This window comes from Bubalus kerabau, chromosome 10 (genome assembly GCF_029407905.1).
Source record: "Bubalus kerabau isolate K-KA32 ecotype Philippines breed swamp buffalo chromosome 10, PCC_UOA_SB_1v2, whole genome shotgun sequence".
Taxonomy (NCBI): Eukaryota; Metazoa; Chordata; class Mammalia; order Artiodactyla; family Bovidae; genus Bubalus; species Bubalus kerabau.
Genome location: NC_073633.1, coordinates 31,078,006 through 31,093,536, shown reverse-complemented (window position 1 = coordinate 31,093,536; position 15,531 = coordinate 31,078,006). Strand labels below are relative to the sequence as shown.

The window sequence follows — 15,531 nt, the reverse complement described above, 5'->3', positions numbered from 1 at the left end:
CCAATTTGGAACCAGTCTGTTGTTCCATGTCCAGTTCTAACTGTTCCTTCCTGACTTGCATACAGATTTCTCAGGAGGCAGGTCAGGTGATCTGGTATTCCTATCTCTTTAAGAATTTTCCACAATTTGCTGTAATCCACACCATGAAAGGCTTTGGCATAGTCAATATAGAGGAAGTAAATGTTTTTCTGGAACTCTCTTGCTTTTTCAATGATCCAATGAACAGATGCTGGCAATTTGATATTTGGTTCCTCTGCCTTTTCTAAATCCAGCTTGAATATCTGGAAGTTCATGGTTCACGTACTGTTGAAGCCTGGCCTGGAGAATTTTGAGCATTATTTTGCTAGCGTGTGAGATGAGTGCAATTTTGCAGTAGTTTGAGCATTTTTGGCTTTGCCTTTCTTTGGAATTGGAATGAAAACGGACCTTTTCCAGTCCTGTGGCCACTGCTGAGTTTTCCAAATTTGCTCACATATTGAGTGCAGCACTTTAGCAGCAGCATCTTTCAGGATTTGAAATAGCTCAATTGGAATTCCATCATCTCCACTAGCTTTGTTCGTAGTGATGCTTCCTAAGGCCCACTTGACTTCACATTCCAGGATGTCTGGTTCTAGGTGAGGAATCACACCATTGTGATTATCTGGGTTGTGAAGATCTTTTTTGCATAGTTCTTCTGTGTATTCCTCCCACCTCTTCTTAATATCTTCTGCTTCTGTTAGGTCCATGCTATTTCTGTCCTTTATTGTGCCCATCTTTGCATGAAATGTTCCCTTGGTATCTGTATTTTTCTTGAAGAGATCTCTAGTCTTTCCCATTTTGTTGTTTTTCTCTATTTCTTTGCATTGATCACTGAGGAAGGCTTTCTTATCTCTCCTTGCTATTCTTTGGAACTCTGCATTCAAATGGGTATAGCTTTCCTTTTCTCCTTTGCCTTTAGCTTCTCTTCTTTTCACAGTATTTGTAAGGCCTCCTCAGACAGCCATTTTGCCTTTTCCCATTTCTTTTTCTTGGGGATGGTTTTGATCCCTGCCTCCTGTACAATGTCATGAACCTCATTCCATAGTTCTTCAGGCACTCTGTCTATCAGATCTAGTCCCTACAATCTATTTCTCACTTCCTCTGTATAATAGTAAGGGATTTGATTAAGGTCATACCTGAATGGTCTAGTGGTTTTCCCTACTTTCTTCAATTTAAGTCTGAATTTGGCAATAAGGAGTTCATCATCTGAGCCACAGTCAGCTCCTGGTCTTGTTTTTGCTGACTGTATAGAGTTTCTCCATCTTTGGCTGCCAAGAATACAATCAATCTGATTTCAGTGTCGACCATCTGGTGATGTCTATGTGTGGAGTCTTCTCTTCTGTTATTGGAAGAAGGTGTTTGCTCTGATCAGTGTGTTCTCTTGGCAAAACTCTATTAGCCTTTGCCCCGCTTCATTCTGTACTCCAAGGCCAAATTTGCCTGTTACTCCAAGTATTTCTTGACTTCCTACCCTTGCATCCCAGTCCCCTATAATGAAAAGGATATCTTTTTTTTTTGGTGTTAGTTCTAGAAGGTCTTGTAGGTCTTCATATAACCATTCAACTTCAGCTTCTTCAGCATTACTGGTCAGGGCATAGACATGGATTACTCTGATATTGAATGGTTTGGCTTGAAAAAGAACAGAGATCATTCTGTCATTTTGGAGATTGCATCCAAGTACTGCATTTAACTTATAAGCTTATTTAACTTATATGCAGAGTACATCATGAGAAACACTGGCTGGATAAGCACGAGCTGGAATCGAGATTCCCGGGAGAAATATCAATAACCTCAGATATGCAGATGACACCATCCTTATGGCAGAAAGTGAAGAACTAAAGAGCCTCTTGATGAAAGTGGAAGAGGAGAATGAAAAAGTTGGCTTCAAACTCAACATTCAGAAAACTAAGATCATGGTATCCTGTCCCATCACTTCATGGCAAATAGATGGGTAAGCAATGGAAACAGTGACAGACTTTATTTTGGGGGGCTCCAAAATCACTGTGAATGGTGACTACAGCCATGAAATTAAAAGACGCTTGCTCCTTGGAAGAACAGTTATGAGCAACCCAGACAGCATATTAAAAAGCAGAGACATTACTTTGCCAACAAAGGTCAGTCTAGTCAAAGCTATGGTTTTTCCTGTGGTCATGTATGGATGTGAGAGTTGGACTGTGAAGAAAGCCGAGCACTGAAGAATTGATGCTTTTGAACTGTGGTGTTGGAGAAGACTCTTGAGAGTCCCTTAGACTGCAAGGAGATCCAACCAGTCCATCCTAAAGGAGATCAGTCCTGAATATTCATTGGAAGGACTGATGCTGAAGCTGAAACTCCAATACTTTGGCCACCTGATGCGAAGAACTGACTCATTTGAAAAAACCCTGATGCTGGGAAAGATTAAAGGCAGAAGGAGAAAGGGATGACAGGATGAGATGGTTGGATGGCATCACTGACTCAATGGACATGAGTTTGAGTAAACTCTGGGAGTTGGTGATGGACAGGGAGGCCTGGCGTGCTGCAGTCCATGGGGTTGCAAAGAGTCGGAGACAACTGAGCAACTGAACTGAACTGATATACTTCCTGATCCAGGCCCGCAAATAGAAGCACCACAGGTCAGGCCAGCTCTTAAGAAGTTCGTAGTAAGAAGAGGCCCTCAGAGATCTGAGTCCCAGCAGAGGGGAGGTGTGTGCGATTGAGCAGGCACCACAGCACAAGGACTTGTTGAGGAGGTGAGGCCTGCAGTGGGTGGGGAGAGAAGACAGGGAAAGGATGGGTTCTACTCAGATAAGTATACCTTCAGGTGAGTGACAAGGTGGACAAAGAAGGGACTCAATATGGAGGGATGAAGACACACACGAGAGAGAGGAGAGAGATGCTGAGGGCTGGGGGCACAAAATGGGGCTCTGGAGGAGATGGGGATGGAGTCATGGAGTGGATAAGACAGAGAAACAAATAGAGACACAGGGACTCAGGGACACAGAGAGATGGACACAGAGAGAGAAGAGATGGAGCAAGGAGTGGGAGGCATAAGGGACAGAATGAATGAAGGAGAGGAACAGAGCGCTAGGTGTATGGGGTAGAGTCATAGCAGCTGTGGGCACACGGAGAAGAGAGAAAGAGAAAGACGCAGGCAGAGGGAGGAAGGAGACAGAGGGGAAGGGAAACGGTGATCAGCTGGAAGGAGCAGGATCAGGAGGGCTAATTTTCACCTCCTGCTCTCCATCCCCAGAGACCCCAGTCCTCCCTTCTAACTGTGCCCCCTAAGAGAGATGGCACCAGCCAGAGCAGGATTCTGCCCTCTGCTGCTGCTCCTGCTGCTGGGGCTGTGGGTGGCTGAGGACGCAGTCAGTGCCAGGCCCGGGAACATGACCCCAGCTCAGTGGTTTGAAACTCAGCACGTGCAGCCCAGTCCTCAAGGCTGCAATGCCACGATGCACAAAATCAACAATTTCTCCAAACGCTGCAAAGACCTCAACACCTTCCTGCATGAGTCCTTCTCCAGTGTGACCACCAGTTGTCAGATGCCCAACGTAGCCTGCAAGAAAGGCCATAATAACTGCCACCAGAGCCAGATGCCTGTATCCCTGATCGAGTGTAAGCTCACCTCAGAGAGATACCCAGACTGCAAGTACAATGAGGAGGAAAGGAATGCTTCTTATATTGTGGCCTGTGAGCCCCCTAAGAAAAAGTACTCTAAGAAATTCAAGCTGGTTCCTTTCCATCTGGACAAGGTCCTTAATATTTCTATCTTTCCTTGGCCTTGGGTCCTGCTGTAACTCCCTCTCCAGGCCTCTGGACCACTCCTCCTCTGCTCAGTTGGTTCTCTTGTGATATCTCTTGGGGCCCTTTCTAGCTCAGGTTTTTCTGAGAGGATGGGGGTCTGAGGAGTTCAGGTGATACCTTAATAGTCCAAGTTCCAGAAAGATGGTGATCTCTCAAATTTTTGTTTCTGTTTTACTGGAATCTTATCCTCAAAAAACTTCAGTTCTGTTCAGTCGCTCAAGGTCAGAAGGGACAGCGGTGAGAAGATACCCCTCATCCAAGGTAAGGAGCAGCAGCTGCGCTTTGCTGGAGCAGCCGTGAAGAGATACCCCACGCCCAAGGTAAGAGAAACCCAAGTAAGATGGTAGGTGTTGCAAGAGGGCATCAGAGGGCAGACACACTGAAACCATACTCACAGAAAACTAGTCAATATAATCACACTAGGACCACAGCCTTGTCTAACTCAATGAAAGTAAGCCATGCCCGTGGGGCCACCCAAGATGGGCGAGTCATGGCGGAGAGGTCTGATAGAATGTGGTCCACTGGAGAAGGGAATGGCAAACCACTTCAGTATTCTTGCCTTGAGAACCCCATGAACAGTATGAAAAGGCAAAATGATAGGATACTGAAAGAGGAACTACCCAGGTCAGTAGGTGCCCAATATGCTACTGGAGATCAGTGGAGAAATAACTCCAGAAAGAATGAAGAGATGGAGCCAAAGCAAAAAGAATACCCAGCTGTGGCTGTGACTGGTGATAGAAGCAAGATTCGATGCTGTAAAGAGCAATATTGCATAGGAACCTGGAATGTCAGGCCCATGAATCAAGGCAAATTGAAAGTGGTCAAACAAGAGATGGCAAGAGTGAACATCAACATTCTAGGAATCAGCGAACTCAAATGGACTGGAATGGATGAATTTAACTCAGATGACCATTATATCTACTACTGCAGGCAGGAATCCCTCAGGAGAAATGGAGTAGCCATCATGGTTAACAAAAGAGTTCGAAATGCAGTACTTGGATGCAATCACAAAAATGCCAGATTGACCTCTGTTCGTTTCCAAGGCAAACCATTCAATATCACAGTAATCCAAGTCTATGCCCCAACCAGTAATGCTGAAGAAGCTGAAGTTGAACGGTTCTATGAAGACCTACAAGACCTTTTAGAACTAACACCAAAAAAAGATGTCCTTTTCATTATAGGGGACTGGAATGCAAAAGTAGAAAGTCAAGAAACACCTGGAGTAACAGGCAAATTTGGCCTTGGAATACAGAATGAAGCAGGGCAAAGGCTAATAGAGTTTTGCCAAGAAAATGCACTGGTCATAGCAAACACCCTCTTCCAACAACATAAGAGAAGACTCTACACATGGACATCACCAGATGGTCAACACCAAAATCAGACTGATTATATTCTTTGCAGCCAAAGATGGAGAAACTCTATACAGTCAGCAAAAACAAGACCAGGAGCTGACTGTGGCTCAGATGATGAACTCCTTATTGCCAAATTCAGACTTAAATTGAAGAAAGTAGGGAAAACCACTAGACCATTCAGGTATGACCCAAATCAAATCCCTTATTATTATACAGTGGAAGTGAGAAATAGATTTAAGGGCCTAGATCTGATAGATAGAGTGCCTGATGAACTATGGAATGAGGTTCGTGACATTGTACAGGAGACAGGGATCAAGACCATCCCTATGGAAGAAAAATGCAAAAAAGCAAAATGGCTGTCTGAGGAGGACTTATAAATAGCTGTGAAAAGAAGAGAAGGGAAAAGCAAAGGAGAAAAAGGAAAGAGATAAGCATCTGAATGCAGAGTTCCAAAGAATAGCAAGAAAAGATAAGAAAGCCTTCCTCAGCGATCAATGCAAAGAAATAGAGGAAAACAACAGAATGGGAAAGACTAGAGATCTCTTCAAGAAAATTAGAGATACCAAGGGAACATTTCATGCAAAGATGGGCTCGATAAAGGACAGAAATGGTATGGACCTAACAGAAGCAGAAGATATTAAGAAGAGGTGGCAAGAATACACAGAAGAACTGTACAAAAAAGATCTTCATGACCCAGATAATCACGATGGTGTAATCACTGACCTAGAGCCAGACATCCTGGAATGTGAAGTCAAGTGGGCCTTGGAAAGCATCACTACGAACAAAGCTAGTGGAGGTGATGGAATTCCAGTTGAGCTATTTCAAATCCTGAAAGATGATGCTGTGAAAGTGCTGCACTCAATATGTCAGCAAATTTGGAAAACTCAGCAGTGGCCACAGGACTGGAAAAGATCAGTTTTTATTCCAATGCCAAAGAACGCTCAAACTACCGCACAATTGCACTCATCTCACATGCTAGTAAAGTAATGCTCAAAATTCTCCAAGCCAGGCTTCAGCAATACGTGAACCGTGAACTTCCAGTTGTTCAAGCTGGTTTTAGAAAAGGCAGAGGAACCAGAGACCAAATTGACAACATCTGCCAGATCATCAAAAAAGCAAGAGAGTTCCAGAAAAACATCTATTTCTGCTTTATTGACTATGCCAAAGCCTTTGACTGTGTGGATCACAGTAAACTGTGGAAAATTCTTCAAGAGATGGGAATACCAGACCACCTGATCTGCCTCTTGAGAAATCTGTATGCAGGTCAGGAAGCAACAGTTAGAACTGGACATGGAACAACAGACTGGTTCCAAATAGGAAAGGGAGTACGTCAAGGCTGTATATTGTCACCCTGCTTATTTAACTTCTATGCAGAGTACATCATGAGAAATTCTGGGCTGGAAGAAGCAGAAGCTGGAATCAAGATTGCCGGGAGAAATATCAATAACCTCAGATATGCAGATGACGCCACCCTTATGGCAGAAAGTGAAGAGGAACTCAAAAGCCTCTTGATGAAGGTGAAAGTGGAGAGTGAAAACGTTGGCTTAAAGCTCAACATTCAGAAAACGAAGATCATGGCATCTGGTCCCATCACTTCATGGGAAATAGATGGGGAAACAGTGGAAACTGTGTCAGACTTTATTTTTGGGGGCTCCAAAATCACTGCAGATGGTGACTGCAGCCATGAGATTAAAAGACGCTTACTCCTTGGAAGGAAAGTTATGACAAACCTAGATAGCATATTCGAAAGCAGAGACATTACTTTGCCAACAAAGGTCCGTCTCGTCAAGGCTATGGTTTTTCCTGTGGTCATGTATGGATGTGAGAGTTGGATTGTGAAGAAAGCTGAGCACTGAAGAATTGATGCTCTTGAACTGTGGTGTTGGAGAAGACTCTTGAGAGACCCCTGGACTGCAAGGAGATCCAACCAGTCCATTCTGAAGGAGATCAGCCCTGGGATTTCTTTGGAAGGAATGATGCTAAAGCTGAAACTCCAGTACTTTGGCCACCTCATGCAAAGAGTTAACTCATTGGAAAAGACTCTGATGCTGGGAGGGATTGAGGGCAGGAGGAGAAGGGGTTGACAGAGGATGAGATGGCTGGATGGCATCACTGACTCAATGGATGTGAGTCTGAGTGAACTCTGGGAGTTGGTGATGGACAGGGAGGCCTGGCGTGCTGCAATTCATGGGGTCCCAAAGAGTCAGACACGACTGAGTGACTGAACTGAACTGAACTGAACTATCCTCAGAAAACTTAGGGGTGTAGATTCTTGGTTTGTTCCTCATACTTCTCTCCCTTAACCCATTTTTTCATGGCAGCATGACAAGGCAGGAGGTGGGGGGAAGAACTGGAAAATGATCTGTGGGATTTATGCAAAGAGCTATTCTTGTTCCTAAACTAGGTCTCTTCCCCAGCTCTAACACTGGCCTATGATAGGTCAGAGTGGAGAACTGGGCAAGAGGATGCAGGCAGGGAGTAGGGGTCAGGGATCTCCAGCTTAAGATCTCATCCTCTGGGAACTTTTCCTTTCCCTTCCCTCCATTTGGACTCAGACACTGAAAGTGTTTGGACATGAACGCTTAAGAGTTGATTCTCAAACATTTAAGCAAAAGGAGAATATTTAGGGGCAGAGGAGGGACAGGAATACAATTTTCTCATAAAAGTTCCTTCCTCCAGATCTCAGCCTCCCTCTCTGAGCTTCCTCCCCTGCTTATCTCTTCCACATCTCTATGCAGAAGCTCCTGGCTTTTCTCTTCTTTTACCTTCCTCCTTAAGAATCCAAAACCATCTAAAACCCAGTAAAACTGAATTAAGCCTTATTTCCAAACACAGAATAAGACTTTGATCTTTGTATTAAACAACTTCATTTGACCAGAGTGGATATACATGGATTTTTTATTTTTTTTCTGAATACAGGTATAGAGCTCCTGACACTCTGATATCTCTCCAAGAAGACTGATGATAAGTCTGAGTGTAAAGGGGATGATGTTGCAGAGAACATCCAGTTGTAGGCAAATGAGAAGCAAGTGGATGGTGTCCTGAGCCTCGAAAAGTTTAAATATGACTGACATACCCAAGCCCTTGGGATCCTGAGCTTGTCCTCCTGGGGAAGGGACTGTGTAGTGTCAGGGTTCCTACCACTCTTTGCAATATCCACACTCTTCCTGTAACCAAACATGACTGAACTATCCAGGGCCCCAGTCTTCATGCTTGTGAGGGTGGTGTGTTCAAGGCAGGCTCCTGAGACCACATCACATCATGAAGCCACACCAGCGACTGGCTGAACCCAGGCCCAAGTGAGAAAGTGAAGGGAAGTCCATGTTTGTTCCCTTCACAGAATGCTTGGAAATTAACCCCTGAAATCCCCTTAAATTCAGAGGCAGCCCAGGAAGGTTAGAACTACTTTACCACACCACTGGGCCCCGGGCCCCAAGGAACCTCCTTAGAGAGGCTGTGGCCAGGCCCACCCACACCCCCACACTCTCCTCTCAGGTAGGGCACTTGCCCCTCTCCCAGCTTATACAGTTTTCCTGGCTCCTCTTCAGGAGTGGGGCTCTGGATTCTGGGTCCTCTGAAGCCAACTCCATGGAGACAGAGGTCACCGTGGATGGAGGTAATTTGGGAGTTCCCTAGGAGTCAAACAGCCCAAGTGGCCCATCAAGCCTGTCACAAAGCTTTGCATTTATCAACCTTTACTGAGCAACCCCTTCCCGAGGGGCTGTACAGTCTTCTCCCAATTTCCACTTCCTGCTGACACCCCAAAACTTCACCTCTCATGACAAATCAATTACAAGAAGACAAATGGCTTTTGAGGCTGTGCAGGTCCCTGTTGATCTCCATTTTACAGGACTTCCCATGTCTCTTCCTGTCCATCCCACCCTCATACAGCCAGCAGCCCAAACTAGGAAAGAAAGGGGTTCCCAGAATTCCCTGGTGGACCAATGGTTAGGACTCTGTCCTTTCACTGCCAAGAGTCAAGGTTCCATTCTTGGTCAGGGAACTAAGATCCCATAAGACATGAGGTGCAGTCAAAAGATAAAAGTGGGGAGGGGTTCCAGCACCTGAGGACAGGCTGCCCTTTCTCAGAGGGTGGCTCTGACTCCCTTGTGACCCGCTGGGTGCGGTCCATAGTCCGGACTTGGGTGCACACAGGGCTGGGCCCCCGTCTCCCACTTCCACCTCCCAGGCTCTCCACATTATCACTATTTCCTCAGCCCAAGGACACACACATTCTCCATATGTCCTTTCCCACTCCAATTCCCAGTCCTAGGTCTTCTTAACGTGAGGTCAGACATTGCCCAGGATATCTGAGAAAAGAAAGACTTGGGTGTCTGCTGTTCCTGATTGAAGAAGATCTGCTTATTTAATTATCTAATTAACCTGGGTTGTTCAGTGGTCTCTGGGCTTCAATTATTTTAGGAAAGCCATTCCCTTTCCTGGCCCTGCTTCTCCCCTAGAACAAGCCCCAGTGACCCCACCCTTTATATCAGGGATAGCCACTTGTGCCAGTTCTTCTGGTGACTTATCACAGGGGCATTAATTGTTGACCAGGACACCTGTGTGAAAGAAAACAGTGGGTAAGAGAGGAGGGCAGGGCACCTGAGGGCTCTAGGAACGTCAGATCTGCAGTCTCCCCCGGAGCCACATACTTGTCTTCTCCTAAGAGGGGCTAAGCAACTAAATCACGGACTTTTATTTAAGACACAAGTGCTGAGAATTCTCCCCAACAGAAGCAGCCTCTCAAGTCATAATACAAACCAGACCTTGAGAAGAACTCCAGGAGAGGTGAGGATGGAGATATCAGAAAGCAACAAGAGGAATGGGGTGGAGTGAGGGGGAATCAGTGAAGGTTCCAGAGCAAAGAGTTCCCTGGGGAACACTTCTAAGCATAAATAGGGTTCCCACCCCATCATTAAGAGTAGAGGAAGGGCAATTCAGAAAAAAGGGCAGAAAGAGATACTAGACACATTCGGCAAATCACCGTGTGTTTGCTGCTGCTGCTGCTGCTGCTAAGTCGCTTCAGTCGTGTCTGACTGTGCAACCCCATAGACGGCAGCCTTCCAGGCTCCCCCGTCCCTGGGATTCTCCAGGCAAGAACACTGGAGTGGGTTGCCATTTTCTTCTTCAATGCATGAAAGTGAAATGTGAAAGTGAAGTCGCTCAGTCGTGTCTGACTCTTCGCGACCCCATGGACTGCAGCCTACCAGGCTCCTCCGTCCATGGGACTTTCCAGGCAAGAGTACTGGAGTGGGGTGCCATTGCCTTCTCCGCACCGTGTGTTTAGAAAATGGCAAATTTCTCCATGTGGCCAGGAGGAGACAGGAGATGGCACAGAAATAAAATGCAGGCGGGGGTAGAAGTCTCTTGATGCCACAGAAAACATTTCAACTCATAAAAGATATAGACAGTTACCTTGAACTCAAGGATATACTGCACACAAGCTTTATACACCAGAGTAGACTGAGGGCCAGAGTGGTCCCAAGGTCGGACGGATGCGTCTTGGCAGCTGGAACATCAGCTCAGCTCCAGTCTCAGGTCCCCAACTCCCAGGGCAGGGTTCTCACTACATTGCTGCCTGGTGTGCTGTGGGTGACGAACTCATTCTTGGACTGGGCTCCAAAACAGCTATAATTTCTCATTGTGAAATAATCCCCTTCTTATAGCTTTCCAGCTTTTCCTGCTGTGCCCTGTGGTGGGAGATACTGTTTAGGTGGGGGGTATTATCAAGAGACAAACCACGTGAGTTGGGAAGTCATGCCAGCATCTAAGGTGAAGAGAGTCAGCTTTATCGAGTTTAGGGGACAAATCTCACATTTACTTAAGTGAGGTCTATTATGGGATCACTAAGTTCAGTGTCTTGACCTATTGGCTGACCTGCTTTGAACTTTGAATTAAACAGTCCTGACGCCTTCCCTCATTGCAATCGGATCCAGCCTGTGTTTTCATTCCTTGACCTGAGTGTTTCACTTCTCCAGAAGGGCTAATCCTTAATCTCGCTTGTTTTCCAGGATCTGCTCCAAATTCAACTGCTTTTGTGTTTTATGTAATTCTATTTCTCCTAAGGAAGCTAGAAAGGCAGACATCAGCAGGGCTCTGGGCATTTTCTATGAATAGGAGAGGGTATCTCCCACTTGGCATACATGTGTATGAGGGAAAATATGTGATTACGGAACTCCAACTCCCTCTACGAGCTGGGCCAGCAGACTTCCCTCGCTGGACCCTGCGGTGACTGTGGCTAAGTCGTGTGATCTCTATGGTCCTTAGTATTATTTTCTGAGAAATGAAAGAGCGTCGAAAGATGATATCTAAGATCTCCCTCAGTTAAAAATTTTTTCTTTGTAAGTATTTCTTCTTCTAAAAATCTGCTTATATTTCCCAGGAAGAAAGACAATGTAGGATTTCAATATCAAATCTTTTTTCTTAAGACTTTTATGTTTTTCACAGCACCAAGGTTGCTTTTATGAATCTATTCACCAATTGCATTCAGTTCTACCTGGTTTGCTTAGTGGTAAAGAATCCACCTGCCAACTCAGGAGATGCAGATTTGATCCCTGGGTCAGGAAGATACCCGGGAGAAGGAAATGGCAACTGTCTCCAATATTCTCACAGGGGAAATCCCATGGAGGGAGTAGCCTGGTGAGCTACAGTCTATGGGGTTGCAAAAGTGTTGGACATGACTTAGCAACTGAACAACTGACTGTGAAACAAATCATTCACATACATTAGTCCAGAAATACAGATATACACAGAGGGGAAAGTTCTCACCTACACCCACCCCCCCATCCTTACCCTACTGAATCCCCGTCACAGATCAGCAAGAAATGGATTTTGTGTATTTTCACACAATTTCACACAATTTCCTATCTTGGTATGATAAAATTAAATGCCTTCAGTATATTCAGAGATATAAGGGGAGTACAGAGAAAGCACTATCCTGGGCTTGCCAATTAATTCCCAAATGTCTTCAGCTCAAAACAATCCTCATGCCACTGTGACACTTTCTGGAACTTTTTAGGAATACACAATTATTTAAAGAAAAATTTGACCCAGTTTTCTCATTTAGGAATGAGAGTTCTTAGTGTAGAAGACAAGAAACTAGAAGGAAACTTGTGGTGGTGGATTGAAACTTGAACAGACAATGACTAGTCATAATTTTCAATGCTGATATAAAATGGAGATGTAAATCTGTGTGTGAACTTACATTCATGAAGTCCCTCTATCTGTTCATTCAAAGAGTCTAGAAATAGCAACACCCCAAGAGTGACAAGCATTCTTAGCTTTTAGCCAGAACTTGGCTTTTAAATACCATAACTATCCTTAAAAGAACCTTGGAGAAAGGGCTTCCTGAAGAAATGGCTGACCCCAGGGCCAGTACATGGAGCACAAAAGAGGAGACTAGAATATTTTGTGCCAAAAAAGCAAGGAAGTACCCAAAGAATGGTGGAGACATGTCAAAAGGACACAGAAGTGAGTTTAAGGGGCTCCCAATGGTCAAATCTGTGACAATTTGAGCATCAAAATAAATAAAGAAAATAATAGATAATATAAACTACAAAAAAAGTGAGAAACCATGAGGCTACACTTGTACAATAAATAAATGAATAAGTTGAAAGTTTGGTGAAGAACAGGATATTGACATAGTTTCAAAGTACTGTCTCCCCCAACACTTACTAATCACAAAAGGGAAAATAGTCACTATATACAGAAGCCTGGCAGACACTACCTTAATAAAAGATCAAAGCGAATCACATATTTAACAGGGCAAATGTCTAAATGTCATGTGCCACCTAATAAGGTACAATACAAATAACAGGGCAACATTTCCTTGACATTTCTATCAAAGACACACACATTGAATTTAGTCATGAGGATACACCAGACAAACCCACATAGAGGTACAGCTTCAAAATAACTATCAAAATCATCAGAGTCAAGAAAAGACTGAGGCATTGCTCCAAGTTGAAGAAAAATAGACATGACAACTAAAAGCAGCAGATTATTCTAAATGGAAATTTTTTGCTCTGAAGGACACTATTGAGGAAATTGGCAAAATGTGCCTCTGAAGATTAGAGGCAGTCATGAATCAAGGATCATTTCCTGATTTTGATGGCTATTTGATGATCGTGATGAAGTAGGAGAATGCCCTTGTTTGTACAAAATACACATTGCTGTATTTGGCAAGTGGAAGGGAGAGGAAGGAGGTGAGGTGCAGGTGAAGTGAAAGTCGTTCAGTCGTGTCTGACTCTATCGTACTGTATAGTCCATGGAATTCTCTAGGCCAGAATACTAGAGTGGGTAGCCTTTCCCTTCTCCAGGGGATCTTCGCAACCCAAGAATCAAACCCAGTTCTCCTGCATTGTGGGTGAGTTCTTTACCAGTTGAGCCACAAGGGAAGTCCAAGAATACTGGAGTGGTAGCCTTTCCCTTCTCCAGGGGATCTTCCAGGAATCGAACTGGGCTCTCCTACATTGCAGATGGATTCTTTACCAACTGAGCTATGAGGGAAACCCAGGAAGGAGGTGGTGGGCATCCATCTTCATTTGTCTCAATTAGTTCAAGAAAAAACAGCTCATGGAACTCTCCTTTCAACTTTAGTGTAAATTCAATTTTTTTTTCAAAATTAAAAAGAAAAAATACATCACAGTGGAAAAGTCCTGACAGATTTTACAGACTTTCCTCTGGGTGTTTTTAGATTATGATACTTCACAGGAAGTGATTGCAATAAGCAGGCCAGGGTGAAAACAAGAGAAAGTTAATTTAATGCATGGAAAGCATAAAAATATGACAACAACAATAACAAAAACTCATCTATGCATCACAAACTGCTTCAGATCAGATCAGTTCAGTCGCTCAGTCATGTCCGACTCTTTGCGACCCCATGAATCGCAGCACGCCAGGCCTCCCTGTCCATCACCAACTCCCGGAGTTCACTGAGACTCACGTCCATCGAGTCAGTGATGCCATCCAGCCATCTCATCCTCTGTCAATTTTGAGCAATGAGAATCTCAGAGTTCAAGTTTCCAGCACAGGGAGGTGAGGAGATAAAGAACATTTGCATGAGAGGGAACCAGGACAATCCCTAAAGTGAAAGGAAGACCTGGGTTACTCTTGTGCAAACAAACCTCCCTAACTCTATTTGCTCTGTGTGCTAAGCCTGACTTTATGTACTTGAGTCTTTCAGTGTGTTTCCCCCAAGCTGAGTTATAAAATCTAAGGCCATTCTGCAGCCAGTGATACTTTCATTTAAGAAGTCCAGATCCAGTGGCAGAGCTGTGCCCTGCACAGGAACCTGGAATTAGATTTGCTACAACAGAAGCAAGTGTGGTGTGTCCCTGAGTACATGCGGGTTGGCAATTGATGAAACAAAGAGGCTCATTGCATAAGTGGGCCCTGTGCAGTCTGCGGGTTTCTTCAGGTCTTAGACTCAGAACCCTCGTGCTTGTGCTGGCCCCACCCACAGGGACTGCACTATATCTCCAATCCCAAGGGTGGGGGTAGACCAGCTGCCCCCGAGCCCCAGGACTGCTAATTGGATCAGTTTGCTGTGACAGGTGGAGAAGACAATGGCACCCCACTCCAGTACTCTTGCCTGGAAAATCCCATGGACGGAGGAGCCCGGTAGGCTGCAGTCCATAGGGTCGCTAAGAGTCAGACGTGACTGAGTGACTTCACTTTTACTTTTCACTTTCGTGCATTGGAGAAGGAAATGGCAACCCACTCCAGTTCTTGCCTGGAGAATCCCAGGGACGGCGGAGCCTGGTGGGCTGCCATCTCTGGGGTTGCACAGAGTTGACACGACTGAAGTGACTTAGCAGCAGCAGCAGCAGCTGTGACAGGAGTCACAGCAGAGATACTGGGTAAGACAAGGAGCTCTAGAGCTGAAGTTAGTACCCAGGACACAGGACAGACTTTGGGGAGCAGAGGGGAAAGGAGCTAGAACCACAGTGACAGCCAGGGGCCTGCTGGGTGAGCAAGGAGGGAGTGTGTTTTTAGTTGCCGGGATGCAGAATATACCCCTCTTTTCACAGGAAACATGGTTCCTATACAGGATTCCTGGCTTGATTTCTTTTTTTTTTTAATTTACTTTTATTGGAGTATAGTTGCTTTATAATGTTGTACTAGTTCCTACTGTACAGCAAAATGAATCAGCCATACATATACATATATTTTGTATATGTACAAAATGATGCTGAAATTGAAGCTCCAATACTTTGGCCACCTGATGCGAAGAACTGACTCATTGGAAAAGACTCTGATGTTGGGAAAGATTCAAGGCAGAAGGAGAAGGGGACAACAGAGGATGAGATGGTTGGATGGCATCACTGACTCAATGGACATGAGTTTGAGCAAGCTTCGGGAGATGGTGAAGGGAAGC

At 44.9% G+C, this 15,531-nt stretch overlaps 1 protein-coding gene across 1 annotated transcript; it reads left to right on the top strand.

Moving 5' to 3' along the window:
- Positions 1–3,287: 3,287 nt before the first annotated feature.
- LOC129622058 (ribonuclease 7-like) lies at positions 3,288–3,794 on the top strand. The gene has a single exon (XM_055538978.1). It carries the CDS (start codon positions 3,288–3,290, stop codon positions 3,792–3,794), a length of 507 nt encoding a protein of 168 aa, XP_055394953.1.
- Positions 3,795–15,531: the final 11,737 nt, after the last annotated feature.

Coding starts and splice junctions, on each gene's coding strand:
- LOC129622058 (XM_055538978.1), top strand. CDS start 3,288: ATGGCACCAGCCAGAGCAGGATTCTGCCCTCTGCTGCTGCTCCTGCTG.